The 17,870-nt window shown below is 46.5% G+C and overlaps 2 protein-coding genes across 5 annotated transcripts in view; both read right to left on the bottom strand.

Annotated features, from left to right (window-relative positions):
• Positions 1-1,197: 1,197 nt before the first annotated feature.
• Positions 1,198-17,870, bottom strand: part of LOC139061476 (ferredoxin-fold anticodon-binding domain-containing protein 1 homolog) — a 46,478-nt gene continuing 29,805 nt past the window's right edge. The window contains exons 1-4 of one of the 2 annotated variants that reach the window (XM_054738283.2): positions 3,947-4,089; positions 1,944-2,147; positions 1,684-1,842; positions 1,198-1,609 (exon numbers count right to left, since the gene is read on the bottom strand). In XM_054738283.2, coding sequence (XP_054594258.1) covers positions 1,426-1,609; positions 1,684-1,842; positions 1,944-2,147; positions 3,947-3,957 — 558 coding nt within the window. In that variant the 5' untranslated portion in view covers positions 3,958-4,089 and the 3' untranslated portion in view covers positions 1,198-1,425. Of the gene's footprint in view, positions 1,610-1,683; positions 1,843-1,943; positions 2,148-3,946; positions 4,090-17,870 lie in introns of those variants that run through there. The other variant, XM_070541472.1, reaches the window with a different exon arrangement.
• Positions 4,373-16,887, bottom strand: LOC129152199 (uncharacterized). 3 transcript variants are annotated; one of them, XM_070541467.1, is made up of 4 exons: positions 16,747-16,887; positions 10,366-11,179; positions 6,600-6,712; positions 5,440-5,666 (listed from the first exon to the last, which is right to left on the bottom strand). In XM_070541467.1, the coding sequence occupies exons 2-4, from the start codon at positions 11,071-11,073 to the stop codon at positions 5,588-5,590; spliced, it is 900 nt and encodes a 299-aa protein (XP_070397568.1). In that variant the 5' UTR covers positions 11,074-11,179; positions 16,747-16,887; the 3' UTR covers positions 5,440-5,587. The 3 variants fall into 3 exon arrangements, with proteins under 3 accessions (XP_070397569.1, XP_054594255.1, XP_070397568.1); XM_070541468.1 differs by lacking the exons at positions 5,440-5,666; positions 6,600-6,712 and adding an exon at positions 4,373-4,698; XM_054738280.2 differs by lacking the exon at positions 6,600-6,712 and having other exon boundaries at positions 5,061-5,666.

Here is a 17,870-nt window from a genome sequence, read left to right as displayed (position 1 = left end):
AATGGAATCAGATTGATGTATGTACAAATTTACATGAAATACACATTTACGTGACTAAATATGTATAATAAGTATGTGTGTTGAAATTAGTTTTTACAGTTATTGCACATTAAACATGTTATTAAACAAATGTCCCGGTTTGTGGGACAACCAAGGATTTCTGATTCTGATTGTCTTGTTCACAGAAATGTAATGTACAGCTTACCTCTGCACCCAGCTGCTGTTGTTCCCTCGTCGAGCTGCATGGCATCGTTAGCTCTGCTGCCTAGCATGGCTAGCTTCACCGTGTTGTTGTCCATGTGTGCCCGGGATGACTCGTGTTTCCTCACCTTCTCAGAAAAATGTTTCATGTCTGTAACTCCTGACTCATCCATGCCTTATCTGTCCCAGCCGTTTTGAATAACAAACACAAAAAGCATAATAACGCATTAGCGTGATTGCATCCAGCTAGCCAAGCCTTCCTGGTGTACCAATTTCGGGAGAAGCCTAGTGTGTACTGCTGGCTTATCTTTACGTCGGGCTGATGTGGTCTAAGCTATTTGACATTAAGTTTTTCCACCATAGTTCTCCTCTCGAACGGATACTGGAGAAGAGACCGAACTGAATTCAGTGGCTGCTGAGATCCGGTATCCATGCTGGTCACTGGCGGCGTCCATGTTACATCTGCGTCACGACCAAAAACGACTCTGCCGAGTTCTACCGAACACCAACGAAACCTTTGGCGGTAGCTCTATCGCCCATCATGCTTCTGAAACGTCGACGCTGATTGGATACATTCCCATTCCTACCCTTTGATTTTCTTGTCAGCAATTGGACGGCTGGTCCCGTCCTGTTTGGGCGATTCAAAAACAGCCTACAACCTCCACCGCTCGGCAGACCGGCAGAGACCAATATAGATATATATATATGATTTATTTTTGTTACAAAACACACAATTAACTTAGAATATGTGATTATTGTTAATTTTATTTATTTTTTTAAATAAAAATTAAAAACACGGGAAAACTGGGAGGGCGGCGCCCTATCGCCCTCTACTGGCCAGCCGCCACTGCTAGCAAGCCATTTTAGCGTTTGACCAGAAATAGAATTATACTCTTAGACTAAATTATTACCAACTCACAATTCCTTTCTTTCTTTTGTTGCCCATGAGAAGAACTCGCTGAGCTGCTGCCGTCTGTCTCTGACACCTGTGTCTGTATGTACAGTCTATGGTGTCTGCCCTAGCTCTGACTCCTGCTTCACAGCCTGTCTAACTCCCTGAGGGGAGGGGCTGTGTCGGAGAGAAGTCCGCGGTGTCTTTCAAAATAAAAGCTCGCGAGTCAAATATTTCAAAATCAATCTTTTTCTTCTCCATGTTATTGGGGGGGACAAATGCGCATTTGTCCAATATTGGAGGGGACACGTCCCACCCGTCCCCCCCGGTTCCTACGCCCTTGAGTAACACTGCGAGTTATCAACACAGTGGCAGCATGAATGCAGCCGTTTGGCCGCAATAAGGAAGGGAGCGGAGGCAGTTGCCATGGAAACCGACCAGTGTGCCAACAGTTCCTTTAGAAAGAAATCTTGCACCAACTTGACTGGATGGACAGAATCTGGACTGAGAAATCTCCTGATGACAGAGAGGAGACAGTAAGTGTCTTGTACTTAAAGCTGGACAGCAGGAGAGCAGCTGTGTTACCGCACCTGAACACATAATCACTCAGCTCCGTCGGGATGTTGTAGTGGACATTCTCCCCTTCGACAACTTCCTCCATGTGAGTTATCTGAACAGAAATGCAAGGGAAACTGCGAGAAAAGATGTGGAGCAAAGCGTTCTCCACACGAAAGCCCTTGTCCTGGCTCCTGCGCAACAACAAAACAGCCTCAAACACACCAAAAACACACTACGAGGGACTACGAGGTGCTTCTGCTCTTTAAGGTCAACACTCACCTTGGTTTCTTACCTGTATCCAGTGCACTTGTAGCTTGGATAGTTCTCGTTTTCAAACGGACAAACAGCACTGAGGATTAAATGTGCTTCTGTTGCCATAGCGACCACCTGCCAGCTGTTGTGCCACTCACACTTTGGCTTATCCACCGGTGTCCCGCCTTGACCGTTGCACAGGGAGACGTGAACTTCCCCATCCTCGGCCAGCACCTGAATACAGCTGAGCAAGAAATAAATATCAGTACACTGAATCTGAAAACTGAAGAGAATAGCACAAGGAGACGGCCGTAGATACAGCAGACCAAACACTGTTGTTCATTCTATGGTGACATTATCTCCTATGGCAATGACACCCACCATTTATAATGTTGCACATCAATATGAGTTGATTTCAATAAATTAATTAAACTTTAAAATGTCTAAAAGTCCTTGTAATTATCAAAAAGGCTTAGATAGTTGAATATTAATATTTGACATGTAACTACTTTGTTAGTTATTTATTCTTTATGTAACCAGGAAGGTCCCATTGAGATTAAAAACCTCATTTTCAGGGGAGTCCTGGCCAAGAGGCAGCAAAAGTTACAGTTACTAAATTTTCAGCTCCACAGACATGTTATGTACTAAATTACAGAAGGCAGTTAAAACACAGGGAATCTGTCTCAAGGGCGCTCACTCTGGTTTTAAATGTGTTCAAAAATGTATGCAGGAAAACTGGTCAACTTCCTGTTTTCCTGCAGCCCGTTCTATGCAGAAGGAGCAGAGTGGACTAAAGCCCTTTTGCCTTGCTCGGTGCGAGCATACGCAACACTAAGTAACAGTTGATCATTTGCACAAAGACTGTAGAAGTTACACTTCTCTGTGAGATTAAGTTACAGATGTAGGTGGGTAGTAATCCAAGCATGGCCTTCTAAATGAAAGTGTACCAGTGTCCCAACCTCCTGGTGGACAAAGACGGCCATCCCACTGGAGAATACACTTCTCAATGATGGGCCAGTGGTCTACAGTTAGCAATAAACCTCAGTGAGGCATGATAAACCACATCAGTGTTACACCCCTCCCGGCCTAGGAGTACCAGGAGGGGCAACACAAGTGTGGTGGGAGCAAACACGAAGACGATAAAAAGTTCAAAAGGAGTTTATTAGCTAAAATTGTCCCAGGCGGGTGTAAATAAAGTCTCTGGAAATAATAATGTCTATGTTAACTGAAGACAAGGGGCAAAAGTTTGGGGGTGAAACTTGACGTAGGACTTAAATTTGATGCACACATCAATTCTGTGATCCGGTCCAGTTTCTTTCACCTGAGACGCCTTGCTAAAATCAAGCATATGCTGTCGAGAGCCCACCTGGAGCGGGTACTGCATGCCTTTGTAATTTCTCGGCTTGACTACTGCAACTCTCTATATGCAGGTTTGTGTCAGTCAACACTGCGTCGCCTACAGGTTGTGCAGAACAGCGCTGCCAGGTTCCTGACTGGGACCACATCAGTCCAGTTCTGGCCTCCCTGCACTGGCTTCCGATTTCCTATCGCTCACAATTCAAAATACTCGTCTTTGTTTATCATTTCTTCCAGGGTGGTGCTCCCCCCTATCTGGCCACACTCCTGAACAGACATTCCCCATCACGCGCTCTGCGCTCCTCTGACCAAGGCCTGCTCGCTGTCCCTCGGTCTAGGTGTCGTACCCGTGGGGACCGGGCTTTCTCAGTCCTAGCACCGTTACTCTGGAACCAGTTGCCACCCTCAGTTAGGCTGTCCCCTTCTCTGCCAGTCTTTAAGAATCACCTAAAAACACACCTCCTCTGCTTGGCGTTTCCAGAACATGCTTATGGCCCTCTATTATGTTGAATCCATTCCACAGTTTTCATTGGTACTCTCAATCCATCCACTCAATCCAATTGTTTCACACATTTGTATTTTACCGGAATGTTTCATCTATCTTGTAATTTCCATTTTGTATTTTGTAATTTGTATTTTGTAATTTGAATTTCTTTTATTGTTGATTTATTCAGTATAATTACTTACAACTGTACCATGTTCAGCGCTTTGGGCTTCCTGACAGGGTTGCGGAAGGCGCTTTATAAATAAAGCTTTGATTGATTGATTGATTGATTGAAAAGCCCCCCTCAAGCTCGGATAATACCCTCCTGTTTTGTGTACTGGTCCTCCTTTTAGCCCTGTGCTGCTCCTAACGTGGCCGGCGTCTCACGCTCTCCCATTCTCTCGGTCTCTCTCTCTCTCAGGGGATGGGTTTCCTCCAGAAAGGATCCTCGTGTCATCTGTAGTCTTTAGTTCACTCGTCTCCACGATCTCCGGCTGATTGGAATCCTCTTCCCTTACACGATTCCTTCACAGCTCTCTCACACTTCTTTTCTTTCAGGCAGCTCCAAACTCCGTCCTTTCTCCACAAGCGCGCTGTCGGTAACCTCTCACCGACTTCTCATCGAACTCTCACTGGAAACTCCTCGACGACCTTTCACCACTCTCCTTCTCAACTCCATTCACCTTCTCAACCGCCCCTCTTCTCTTTAGCCGCCCTCTCCTTTTCACTCCCCTTTCTTTCCGCCTCGTCTTCCTTTATAAGAAGCCCTGATGAGCGCGGATTGTTTCCAGCTGGTGGCAGCGGGCCGGCAGGAAGGGTGCGTCTCGGCGTGCCTCTCTCCATGGTGCTGATCCTGTCACCATGATCCTGTCTCAGCGGGGCCGGAGCAAAGAGCTGTCCTTGGTGCGGTGGTTAAAATGGAGCCAAGGAACACAGAGGTCATAACACCCCCCTCCTAAAAAGGAAAAAGAGGTGGGATTGAATCAATAAAATCCGGAAGCCTCTTTTGACTAAAAAAAACAAACCAAGAAATGACCGGCTGAGTTCTGAGTCTGGGCGACGGATCTGTCCTCTGTGGCACACTAATATCACTGCAGAGCCCGGTTCTGTACGTAGTGATTCCCGCTATCTGCCTAGTAAAAACTGGCTAACCGTCCTGTCTTCATGAGGTGCAAAGGCGGGCAGATTAAGCACATGTGCGATCACATTAACCAGCAACAAGGAAGGGTGGCCCATTGACAAGCCCGTCCTTCCTCGTCCTGGGGTGCTCCCGAGATGGTAGGATGTACCAACACTAACCTTTATGACCCCAACACTAACAAACAAAACAGGAATATCCCAAGGGAATATTCCTCTAAAACCTACAAGGGAACCACAACGCACACTGTAAAACCGGATGATGCTAAAATTAACTCTAAAACTCCAATTCCTGTTAGGATTTACACATTAAAAGGCCATAGACAGACTATCTGCCACTATGTTATCTGTGCCTTTCTTGTGCTGTATGTGTAAATCATAATCTTGCACTAGTAGTGCCCAACGCATCAGCCGTTGGTTTTTATTATACATCCGCGACAAAAAGACCAAGGGGTTGTGATCCGTGTACACCACTATGGGATTACTTCCAGGGTAGAGGTAAACTTCAAAATGTTGGATAGCCAGTACTAAAGCTAAGGTTTCTTTTTCAACTGTGGAGTAATGAAGCTGGTACTTAGCGAATTTCTTGGAGAAATAGGAGACAGGATGGTCCAAAGCGCCCTCATCCTCTTGAAGTAATACTGCTCCCATCCCAACATCACTGGCATCTATTTCCAGTTTAAAAGGGCGTGTGAGGTCTGGTGCCTTTAAAACTGGAGCCGAACACAGAAGTAGTTTGCAGTTCTCGAAGGCTCCTTGGGCGGCTGTTGTCCATTTAAATGAGACCTGTGGACTCAATAGATCAGTCAGGGGTGAAGCAACTACAGCAAAGTTTTTACAAAAGCATCTGTAGTATCCCACCATTCCTATAAACCGTCTGAGCTCACGCCAGGTCTTGGGAACAGGAAACTCAGTTATAGCCTGAATTTTATCTTGCAACATGCGGACAGAACTTTGTCCGACTTCCTTCCCGAGGTAAGTTACAGTAGCCTTCACAAAATCGCTTTTAGCTAGGTTTATGGTAAGATTAGCAGTGTCTAACTGGCTCAACAACTCTCTTAACGTGGCAATATGTCCTTCCCAGGTTGACGTGTGCACAACAATATCATCTAGATAAGCATTACAATGCTCCATACCAGAAAGTACGGTATTTATTAACCGTTGAAACGTAGCAGGGGCGTTTCTCATACCGAACGGCATGACGGTGTACTCTGAGAAATCATCGGGTGTTACAAAAGCAGAAGCCTCCGACGCAGCTTCAGTTAAAGGGACCTGCCAGTAGCCTTTTAACAAATCCAGCTTGGTAACAAATCTAGAATTCCCCACACTATCCACACAATCGTCAACTCAAGGTAACGGATAGGCATCCGGTATGGTTACGGCATTTAATTTTCTGTAATCCGTAATGAAGCGAGGGGTGCCATCTGGTTTCTGCTCCACTAAACATGGAGAACTCCTCGGACTGTGGCTGGGCCTAGCTAAACCGTTTTTAATCAAGTATTCCGTTTCCTGTTTCATTAATTTTCTTTTTAAGGGATTTGCAAGGTAAGGGTGTTGTTTAATAGGTTTATCTCCAGTGGTAACAACATCGTGCTCAATAAGATGAGTCCTAGAGGGAACGTCAGAAAAGAGGGTCAAATGTGCATTTATCAACTCCAATAACTCATGTCTGACACTGGGTTCCAAATAATCAAGCTTTGTATGGAGCTGGGCCAATACTTGCGAGTTTTCCAGTCGGGGACCAACACTCTTATCCAGTTGAGGGGGAACGTCTTCCTCAGGGATCGGCTCTGAAGCAAAGGCTGCGCACACCTTTTCCTCAGATGGTGGTTCTGCAGAGCTCAGAGGAGAGTGATATCTTTTAAGCATGTTAACATGACATACACGTTCTTTTCGCCGTCGGTCGGACGTCTGGATGAGGTAAGTAGTGTTAGTCAGCTTTTTAATGACTGGAAACGGACCCGTAAACTTGACTGAGAGAGCATGTTCAGCCACTGGGTTTAACATCAGCACCATATCACCCGGGGAGAAGTCACGCAGCTCGGCTCTTTTATCAAAATGAGCTTTCATCTTTCCTTGGGCCTTCTCCAATGACTTTCTTGCTAATCGGTTTGCTTCTTTCAAGCGCCGTTGAAACTCTGCTACGTAAACATTTATTTTGTGTTTCTTGGTAATCGGAGTCTGCAGGATTCTTTCTTTTAACGCTAATAGAGGCCCTCTGGGGGGTGTGTCCAAACACCAATTGCGCGGGGCTAAACCCTAAGGACTCTTGTGGGGCTTCACGAGCTGCAAATAACAAAAATAGTTCAGACGTAAGGTTTGTCCCCTGATCCGTTTGTAATACTCGGGGCAAACCAACGAGAGAGAAAAAGGATGTTAAGGCCCTGATCACGGATTTAGCTGTTATGGAGGACAAAGGAATGGCCTCGGGGAAACGAGTAGCAGTACACATAATTGTCAAGAGAAATCTTTTTCCCGTTTTACTGCGAGGTAGGGGGCCGACACAATCCACCACTACATGATCAAAAGCGTTTCCAATAACCGGAATGGGACTGAGTGGGGTTGGTTTTGGAAGCTGATTGGGCTTTCCAGCAATCTGACACACGTGACAGTCTCGGCAATACTTTCTCACACTTTCCTTCATTCCGGGCCAGAAGAAATTTTCCAGGAGGAGGAGATACGTTTTTCGAACTCCTAAATGACCCGACCATTGACTCTCATGAGCTAGCTTCAAAATTTGTGTCCGAAACTTCACAGGAATTACTACCTGTGTTACAGTGCCCCAGGCAGCTCCTTTAGCGAGGGGATTTGTCCAACATTAAAACATCGTTTTCTTTAAAATACCCTGAGGTTGAGGATTTCATTCCTTCAGATGTATTTTCTAAGCCCTGAAAACACCTCTGTAGGGTATCATCCGCCTTCTGTTCCTCTCCTAAAGTTGAATAAGACAGGGGGAAATCAAAGCACCGTCTCCCTATCTTATCGTTTGAGTCTCGGGGCAAAGAAGGAGAAGGAGGAAGGGATGGTTTTTCATCTGAAAACAAACCAGAAACATCTATTAAGCTGTCCTCTGTCAACTTACTCTGAGCCCTGGTTACAACACAGGCTGGGTAATATTTAGAAGTTTCAGCCGTCTCCGCGGCTACCTCTAAGGGACTTTCTATAATTCGCAAAGGGGGGGCAACCACGCCCCCTGCCACGTCATTCCCCAATAAAACTGTCACTCCAGCAATGGGGAGAGAAGGGCAGACAGCCAGATCAAACACACCTTGGACTAAATCACACTGTAACCAAACTCGGTGTAAAGGTCTCGAAACCAGTTCAGAGTTTATACCAGAAAGCAGAACTGACAACCCAGTAAAACTATTTTCATCCAAGGGTAATGTTCCCTCTAGTATCAAAGATTGGGAAGCTCCGGTGTCACGGAGTATTTTTACAGGAACGTGTGTACCATTTTCGTTTTCAGCCACAACTCCTTGGGACAGAAAAGGCGTAAAACATGAACTTTCAGTCTTGGTTGTTTCTTTCATTTCCGACTGAAAAGGCTGATGAGTCAGCAACCCGATCTCCCGTGGGGGGGGATCGTTTTTGTTCATTACGGCGTTTCAAAATCAACCAGTCTTTCACTATGTGGCCAGGGCGGTGGCAGTAAAAACAATGCGTTTGTCGCCCCGGAGGTTGATTTACTCCAGGAGGCCTCAAGGGAACGGGGCGCTTGTGTTCCAGTCGCGGCACATCACCACTAAAGCGATGAGTCAGAGCATACTCATCAGCTAATAGAGCCGCATCAGCCAGACGAGTCGCCTTTTGTTCATTTATATTAGGGATGCACCGATCAGGTTTTTTGCTGCCGATCACCGATACCGATCACGTGGATTGGCCAGAAATTTTCTACATTATAATGAGTGCTACAAACTACATAATCTGGGAATAAAGGAAATGTAACCTAATCTAAAATGGTCCGTATTAGGGTTGTCACGGTGTGAAAATTTAACCTCATGGTTATTGTGACCAAAATTACCACAGTTTTCGGTATTATCACGGTATTTTTTTTAAACATGCTACATTTTCACACAATTAAATAAACCCTGTATATCAGGAAAATATTGTCCTCAATTTGTGTCTAAATTTTGCCTAAAATGTGTTATTTTGTAATTATGTTGTTTACTTTTTTACATTTTTTCCCTTTAGTCTTTAAAATAGCAATATTTGCCCATAACTTCTTATTTTATGTCTGTTTGATGTCATCATTTAAAAATATTAGATCAGATGATACTCAGTACTCAAGTAGCCTTCTAATCAGATACTTTTTTACCCTTACTTGAGCAATCCGTATATCAGGAAAATATTGTCCTTGGTTTGTGTCCTTCCAGTGAGCTTTGCAGATTTGGGAAAATGTCATCAGGCAGTAATCATTGTTAAATTCACAATTATTCTCGGGGAGAGACCAACTCTTATCTGCCCCTGGGAGCCCCGTAATGCATAGCGTCATTTCAACATGGGGGTGTCCGTGACACGGTTTATATGCAGGTAGCGGCGCTGCGGCTGCTTTATATAGCGACTCGTTGCATTCTCCCTCAACCCAAATCCTCGGATCACGCATTTTAGCTAAAACGCTAACGTTAACTTGCCTTGCGTTGACTGTAGAGTTGTGGGTGATGGTCACGCAGATGTGTCATGAGATATGAAGCGTTGCTGCCTTTCACAGACACTTTTTCTGCTCGTGCTGCAAACAGGATAGCCGTCCGTCCGTCTTCTATAAACTCCCTCGGCATTCTTCAAATATCTAAAATATGCCCGTACTTCTGACTGTCTTCTTTGAGGGATAATAAATGCCCTCCTGAGCGCTGCCGTCTCCTCCTTTGACCATTATTTCAGCTTTAGCTTCAAGAAAGTTTTGTTGTAAACAAAGCGTGCATGAGCCGCCGGCAACTTCAGCCGATGATATGGTGGCTGGTAAGGGTCACCGCGCCTACACCGCAGCCACGGTAAACCCACCAAGATAATATAGTTTTTTAAAAAACAAGACGGTTATTATTATTGTCAACTTTTTTTTTTACCGGGGTTTACAGCTACACTAGTTACCGTGACAACCCTACCTGATCGGTTTGCTTTGATCTATTTTGAAAATTCTGATCAAAACCGATAGGGGCGCTATCGGCCGATTACGATCAAATGCCGATCCATCGGTGCATCCCTAATTTATATACAAAACCACGCGTTCAGGCAGGCATCGCTTCATTTCCTCCATTAGTATTAGTTCTTTAAGTTCCTCCGCTGTTTCAGCTTTGGAGGCAGACAACCATTTCTCAAACAAACACACCTTTTCTCTTGCAAACTCCACATAAGTTTGTCCAGTAGCTTTATGCTTGAGTGCCCGAAATTTCTGCCTATATGCTTCAGGGACCAGTTCATAAGAGTTCAAAACCGCAGACTTCCCCTTTTCATAATCCATGCTATCTGGTATAGATAAAGAAGTCATTACCACTTGTGCTTTTCCTGACAGCTTGCACTGGAGAACAAGTGACCACACCTCCCGGGGCCAATCGAGAGCGGCCGCAAGTCGCTCAAATGCGGAGAAGAAGCTATCCACCTCCGTCTCCCGAAAGGTCGGCACCAAAGCAATGCATTTTCCCACGTCGAATTTCCTTCTCTCGGTGGCGTCAGGATTTCTTTCATCCGCAGGAGGTTCCACTTCTCTTCTATCAGCATCAGGCGGTGAATCAGTCTGTAGCGTGTCAGCCGATCTCGCTTCCACTCCACTGGTTGAAGTGTTTTCACGAAGCATCTGCAGTTCATGATCCAGTTCCATTTTGCGTAATCGCAGCTTTGTCTCAGCTTCGAGCTCAAGTCTTTTTAGTTCCAGAGAAATGTCTTGTTGACGAGCCTTTTCCTGGGCCTCATATTTCACCCGGGCCAACCGCACTTGTAGGCGTGCAGCCTCAAGGGAACTCAGAGCAGACGTAGGAGAAGGAGGTTCATATCGAGGCAGGGTGACAGGCAGAGGGGTAAGCTTACGCTCCTCCGGTGTAGTCGGCATCTCACTGGGGGAATCCCCAGGTGGTTCGGCCGGTTCGGGCTCCTCCGAATGTTCCACCACCTGCAGTAAGTCAGTCTCACTGATGGCAGGAGGAATCAAACCACATATCTCCATCTCTTGGATCACAGCTGTTCTCAAGTCCGGTTTCAGCATTGCTCGGGCGCCACGGAGGCCGAGGTGTGCAGCCAATTCCTCGAGAACGCTTTTCCGACATCCCTCGATCGCCTCCCGCGAGGGAGCCTCCAATATCTCCGCCAAACTAGTCATAACACAAGAGGAGAGAACACCACGTTAGTACAATAACCTCAATGAGCCTTCAAAACCCAAGTTCCAAACTCCACACAACTGTAGGCAATTATTAACTTTTGTCTCGGGAATATTAAATAGTCTTACTGCAAAAAATCCCGGACGAGCCCCCATTATGTTACACCCCTCCAGGCCTAGGAGTACCAGGAGGGGCAACACAAGTGTGGTGGTAGCAAACACGAAGACGATAAAAAGTTCAAAAGGAGTTTATTAGCTAAAATTGTCCCAGGCGGGTGTAAATAAAGTCTCTGGAAATAATAATGTCTATGTTAACTGAAGACAAGGGGCAAAAGGCCCCCTCAAGCTCGGATAATACCCTCCTGTTTTGTGTACTGGTCCTCCTTTTAGTCCTGTGCTGCTCCTAACGTGGCCGGCGTCTCACGTTCTCCCGTTCTCTCGGTCTCTCTCTCTCTCAGGGGATGGGTTTCCTCCAGAAAGGATCCTCGTGTCATCTGTAGTCTTTAGTTCACTCGTCTCCACGATCTCCGGCTGATTGGAATCCTCTTCCCTTACACGATTCCTTCACAGCTCTCTCACACTTCTTTTCTTTCAGGCAGCTCCAAACTCCGTCCTTTCTCCACAAGCGCGCTGTCGGTAACCTCTCACCGACTTCTCATCGAACTCTCACTGGAAACTCCTCGACGACCTTTCACCACTCTCCTTCTCAACTCCATTCACCTTCTCAACCGCCCCTCTTCTCTTTAGCCGCCCTCTCCTTTTCACTCCCCTTTCTTTCCGCCTCGTCTTCCTTTATAAGAAGCCCTGATGAGCGCGGATTGTTTCCAGCTGGTGGCAGCGGGCCGGCAGGAAGGGTGCATCTCGGCGTGCCTCTCTCCATGGTGCTGATCCTGTCACCATGATCCTGTCTCAGCGGGGCCGGAGCAAGGAGCTGTCCTTGGTGCGGTGGTTAAAATGGAGCCCAGGAACACAGAGGTCATAACAATCAGTCTTAACAAGACACTGTGCTGAGGTGTTCATATACAAAAGGTCCCCATAGTCCAGAATAGACAGAAACGTTGCAGTAACTAGTCATTTTTTTTACCTCAAAAGGAAAACACAGTTTATTTACAAAAAGAAACCCAGTCTGAGTTTCTTCACTAGATTATCTATACGGGGCTGCTTTGCTGCATTCCTCGGTTGTAACGAGTGGTTATTTCAGTCAATGTTGCTCTCCTACCAGCTTGAATCAGTCGGCCCATTCTCCTCTGACCTCTAGCATCAACAAGGCATTTTCGCCCACAGGACTGTTGCATACTGGATGTTTTTCCCTTTTCACACCATTCTTTGTAAACCCTAGAAATGGTTGTGGGTGAAAATCCCAGTAACTGAGCAGATTGTGAAATACTCAGACCGGCCCGTCTGGCACCAACAACCATGCCACGCTCAAAATAGCTTAAATCACTTTTCTTTCCCCTTCTGACATTCAGTTTGGAGTTCAGGAGATTGTCCTGACCAGGACCACACCCCTAAATGCATTGAAGCAACTGCCATGTGATTGGTTGATTAGATAATTGCATTAAGGAGAAGTTGAACAGGTCCTAATAATCCTTTAGGTGAGTGTATAATGGAGTGAATTAAAGTGCGCAAACAAATGATTCAATTAAATATCCACAGAGGGCCGTTTGTTGCTCTGTGCAGCTTCTGAGAGCCTCTTGTGACTCACAGCTCATAAAAACAGCCAGTCCTCACCATTGACCCTGTGCAACAGCCAGGGTTCCCACTCTTTTCTTGAAATAATTTTCCAGGACTTTTCCAGGACATTTTCAAGACTTTTTCAGTGTACAAGTCAAGTTATCATAACTGCGGTTTGCCGATATCCCGATATATTTAGAAACAGATATGATATTGTACCTACCCACACCGTTATTTTGACAATATAGTTGTGGAAAGATTTTTGTCTTTCACAAGCCCACCTGCTTTCCTCTACTTACAATGCAACACAACTAAAACAGAAGTTATTCTCTACTTTAGTTCATACCAGAGGTGTGACATTGTGGCATCATCAAGTCATCTCCATGTCCTGTTTTTGTTCTGCTCAGCAACTGAACCAGGTTAATCCACTGTGCTGAATAAAATCGTCGTCGTCGTCTTCCTCCGCTTATCCGGGTCTGGGTCGCGGGGGCAGCATCCCAACTAGGGAGCTCCAGACCGTCCTCTCCCCAGCCACCTCCACCAGGACCCCAAGGCGTTCCCGGACCAGATTGGAGATGCAACCTCTCCAGCGTGTCCTGGGTCGACCCGGGGGCCTCCTGCCGGCAGGACATGCCCGAAACACCTCCCCAGGGAGGCGTCCAGGAAGCAACCTGACCAGATGCCCAAACCACCTCAACTGACTCCTTTCGATCTGGAGGAGCAGCGGTTCTACTCAGAGTCCCTCCCGAATGTCCGAGCTCCTCACCCTATCTCTAAGGCTGAGCCCGGCCACCCTATGGAGGAAACTCATTTCGGTCGCTTGTATCCGCAATCTCGTTCTTTCGGTCATTACCCAAAGCTCATGACCATAGGTGAGGATTGGGACGTAGATTGACCGGTAAATCGAAAGCCTGGCTTTCTGGCTCAGCTCCCTCTTCACCACGACAGATCGGCTCAACGTCCGCAGCACTGCAGACGCCGAACCAACCCGCCTGTCGATCTCCCGATCCCTCCTACCCTCACTCGTGAACAAAACCCTGAAATACTTAAACTCCTCCACTTGAGGTAGGACCTCTCTCCCGACCCGGAGTTGGCAAGCCACCCTTTTCCGGTCAAGAACCATGGTCTCAGATTTGGAGGTGCTGATCCTCATCCCAGCCGCTTCACACTCGGCCGCGAACCTACCCAGCAAGAGCTGAAGGTCAGAGCTGAATGAAGCTAGGACGACCACATCATCCGCAAAAAGCAAAGACAAGATTCTCCTGCCATCAAACTCGACACACTCCACACCACGGCTGCGCCTAGAAATTCTGTCCATAAAGGTAATGAACAGAACCGGTGACAAAGGGCATCCCTGGCGGAGTCCAACCCTCACCGGGAACAGGTCCAACTTACTACCAGCTATGCAGACCTAACTCACGCTCCTCTGGTAAAGGGACTGAATGGTCCTTAACAGAAAGCCACCCACCTCATACTCCTGGAGCGTCCCCCACAGAGTGCCCCCGGGGACACAGTCATAAGCCTTCTCCAAATCCACAAAACACATGTGGATTGGTTGGGCAAACTCCCATGCCCCCTCCATCACCCTTAAAGGGTATAGAGCTGGTCTACAGTTCCACGGCCAGGACGAAAACCACATTGCTCCTCCTCAATCTGAGATTCGACTATCGATCGGACCCTCCTCTTCAGTACTTTTCCAGGGAGGCTGAGGAGTGTGATCCCCCTATAGTTGGAACACACCCTCTGGTCACCCTTCTAAAAGATGGGGGCCACCACCCCAGTCTGCCACTCCACAGGAACTGCCCCCGATGACCACGCAATGTTGCAGAGACATGTCAACCACGACAGCCCTACAACATCCATAGCCTTGAGATACCCAGGATGAATCTCATCCACCCCTGGGGCTCTGCCGCTGTGTAGTTGTTTGACTACCTCAGCAACTTCTGCTCCCAAGATTGGACAGTCCATCCCCATGTCTCCTGGCTCTGGTTTCTCCTCGGAATGCGCGTAGGTGGGATTGAGGAGCTCTTCAAAGTATTCCTTCCACTGTCCGACCATAGCCCCAGTTGATGTCAGCAGCTCCCCATCCCCACTGTAAACAGTGTGAGCAAGTTGCTGCCTTCCTCTCCTGAGGCGTCGGACAGTTTGCCAGAACCTCTTTGGAGCCGATCGATAGTCTTTCTCCATGGCCTGACCAAACTCCTCCCATGCCCGAGATTTTGCCTTGGCAACTGCCACTGCTGCACCCCGCTTGGATATCCGGTACCTGTCTGCTACCTCCGGAGACCCACAGACCAGCCACGCCTTGTAGGCCTCCTTCTTCAGCCTGACGGCTCCCCGAACCTCTGGTGTCCACCAGCAGGTACGGGGGTTACCACCACAACTGGCACCGGCCACCTTGCGACCACAGCTAGCAACAACCGCCTCAACAATCGCAGAGTGGAACAAGGCCCGCTCGGAGTCAACGTCCCCCACTGCTCTCGGGACATGGTCAAAGCTCTGCCGGAGGTGGGAGTTGCAGACCGTCTTGACAGGTTCTTCTGCCAGGCGTTCCCAGCAGACCCTCACTATGCGTTTGGGTCTGCCAGGTCTACGCAGCATCTTCCCCTGCCATCTGATCCAACTCACCACCAGGTGGTGATCAGTTGACAGCTCTGCTCCTCTCTTCACTCGGGTATCCAAAACATACGGCCGTAGGTCAGATGATACGACTACAAAGTCTATCATCGACTTGCGACCTAGGCTGCCCTGGTACCAAGTGTACCGATGGGCATCCTTATGTTCGAACATGGTGTTCGTTATGGCCAAACTGCGGCTTGCACAGAAGTCCAATAATGAAACACCACTCGAGTTCAGATCAGGCGGGCCGTCCCTCCCAATCACACCCCTCCAGGTCATGCTGTCATTGCCCAGGTGAGCATTGAAGTCCCCCAGCAGGACAATGGAGTCCCCTGATGGAGCACTATCTAGCATTCGTCCCAGGGATTTCAAAAAGGGTGGGTACTCTGAACTGGTATTTAGCCCATAAGCGCAAACTACAGTCAGGACCTGTTCCCCGACCCAAAGGCACAGGGAAGCTACCCTCTCGTCCACTGGGGTAAACCCCAACACACAGGCAGAGAGTTTTGGGGCTAGCAAAAAGCCAGTTTTGAAAAGTTTTGAATTGGCACTGTCTTCCTGACATCACTCACTCCTGCCTATAAAGGACACAAAAACATATTTTGAAAGATTGTTACTGTTTATATTGACTGTTTATTCAATAAATTAGGCCTACTTTTCAAACCTTAGCGCTTTCATATCTTTCATATTCTATGTATTATACTTATTGTACACACCACATTACACTTTACTGCTTATTCCACATAGTTGGATGTTAAACTGCATTTTGTAGTTCCAGTATTGGTCATTTTAGGTTAGTCCAGTCATCCAGAAACAAGATTCAGGATAGATGACTAGGCTAATATCTCCCGCTAACACCACAGACATATTGGACCTGAAAAATATTTTTTTTTCTACCTCAGAGATAAGTACTTGTAGTTGTTCGCTACCATTTCAGTCTGGACTGTACGTAACATTACTATGATAAATATATAGTTACCACTTAAAATCATTCTAGTTATTAATTTAGCCGTGTTGAATTCAATTTAATTACGTTAACAACTTCGTTCAAATGACCATGCCAGTCTAGTTCTCACTGCCTCCTGGCTGCGGTCTGTGTAGCTAGCTAAAAACAGTATGAACAGCTGAGGCTCTGTCCTCTGAGCACATACTTAGTATTTTGATAGAATCGAATTCATGACATTTTTATCATTCACATATTTTTGTTTCTGCTGTTGGACGATAGAACAAGTATGAATTACTGAGTGGAGCGCGGGTCTGGTAGACTACCTGCTTTCCGTTGCTATCCCGAAGCTCTCCTCATGTTCGCTCGTCTCATCGCATGAGTGAAAAAAACAAAAGCTCTCCGCTGCTCCTTTGTCACTCAACAGAGAGAAGGAGAAAAACCTCTCGCTCTATAAACTGCGATAACGCAATACTCGCGAACCGAGTCGCTACTTTTGGCCCTTCTTTAGAGAAATAAATCTAGGGGTGAAAAATCTGTAAATCTAGCCAAAAAGACAGTTGGAAAAACAGAAGTGGAACTAGAACTGAAGGGGATTATGCAATCTGATTGGTTGGAAGCGTCATGTGGGGCGCTGTGCCAGCTAGATGCAGAAATTAAAGGAGAAGCGCTACAGCCCAATATTGCCCAAAATGTTTAATCCGTTTGTTTATCCACAAGGATGGAAAATTATTTTCCAGGACAACTCAAAAATTTCCAGGACATTTTGCAATTCCCCCCATTTTCCATGTGTTTTCCATGACTGGAAAATTGGACTATCATTTTCCAGGTTTTCCAGGACGCGTGGGAACCCTGACAGCGTCTCCATGAGAGCAGTGAGCGGCAGGGAAATCAGTGGCAGAACAAATACCAGATTAAAGTTCAGGACGCCATTAGTGAAGTAGAAATGCCATGGCTCCGTACCTAGGAGTGGAGTGATACCGATCATTAAAAATACCCCAGAAAAATCACAGAACAGCCAAACAGGTGCATTTAGAATAAAAATATTGAATATGTCTGAAGTTTTACTAGAAAAGTATGTTACACCAGCCTGCTTCAGAGGAATATGTCACGATTTGCACAAGAAGTTGCTGTTACCCTGTTAGGAAAACCTAAAAACTTCTAAAATACAACATCTAAGATGGTTTATTTAAGTTGTACTTTGATGAAAACCAATTTGTAATTATTATTTTTGATTATAATTAGTCACTGGTTGTTTTTCATGCAGCCTGGACATGAAAACAGTCTCCTAGAAAATAGACAGTGAAACTTTCACCCATCTTAACTTGTGACGGGGACGGCTGTTGTTTTAGCATCCAAGAAGCAGCAGAGAACATTTAGCAGAAGCTAACGGTTAGCGTTAGCAAATCCACCACACAGCAGAACTCCAGGCTTGTGCTATTTGTTGAGA

The sequence above is a fragment of the Nothobranchius furzeri genome, chromosome 11 (assembly GCF_043380555.1).
Source record: "Nothobranchius furzeri strain GRZ-AD chromosome 11, NfurGRZ-RIMD1, whole genome shotgun sequence".
In the NCBI taxonomy this organism is placed as follows: domain Eukaryota; kingdom Metazoa; phylum Chordata; class Actinopteri; order Cyprinodontiformes; family Nothobranchiidae; genus Nothobranchius; species Nothobranchius furzeri.
Note: the sequence above shows the minus strand (reverse complement) of the source record. Positions and strands in the feature narration are given on the sequence as shown.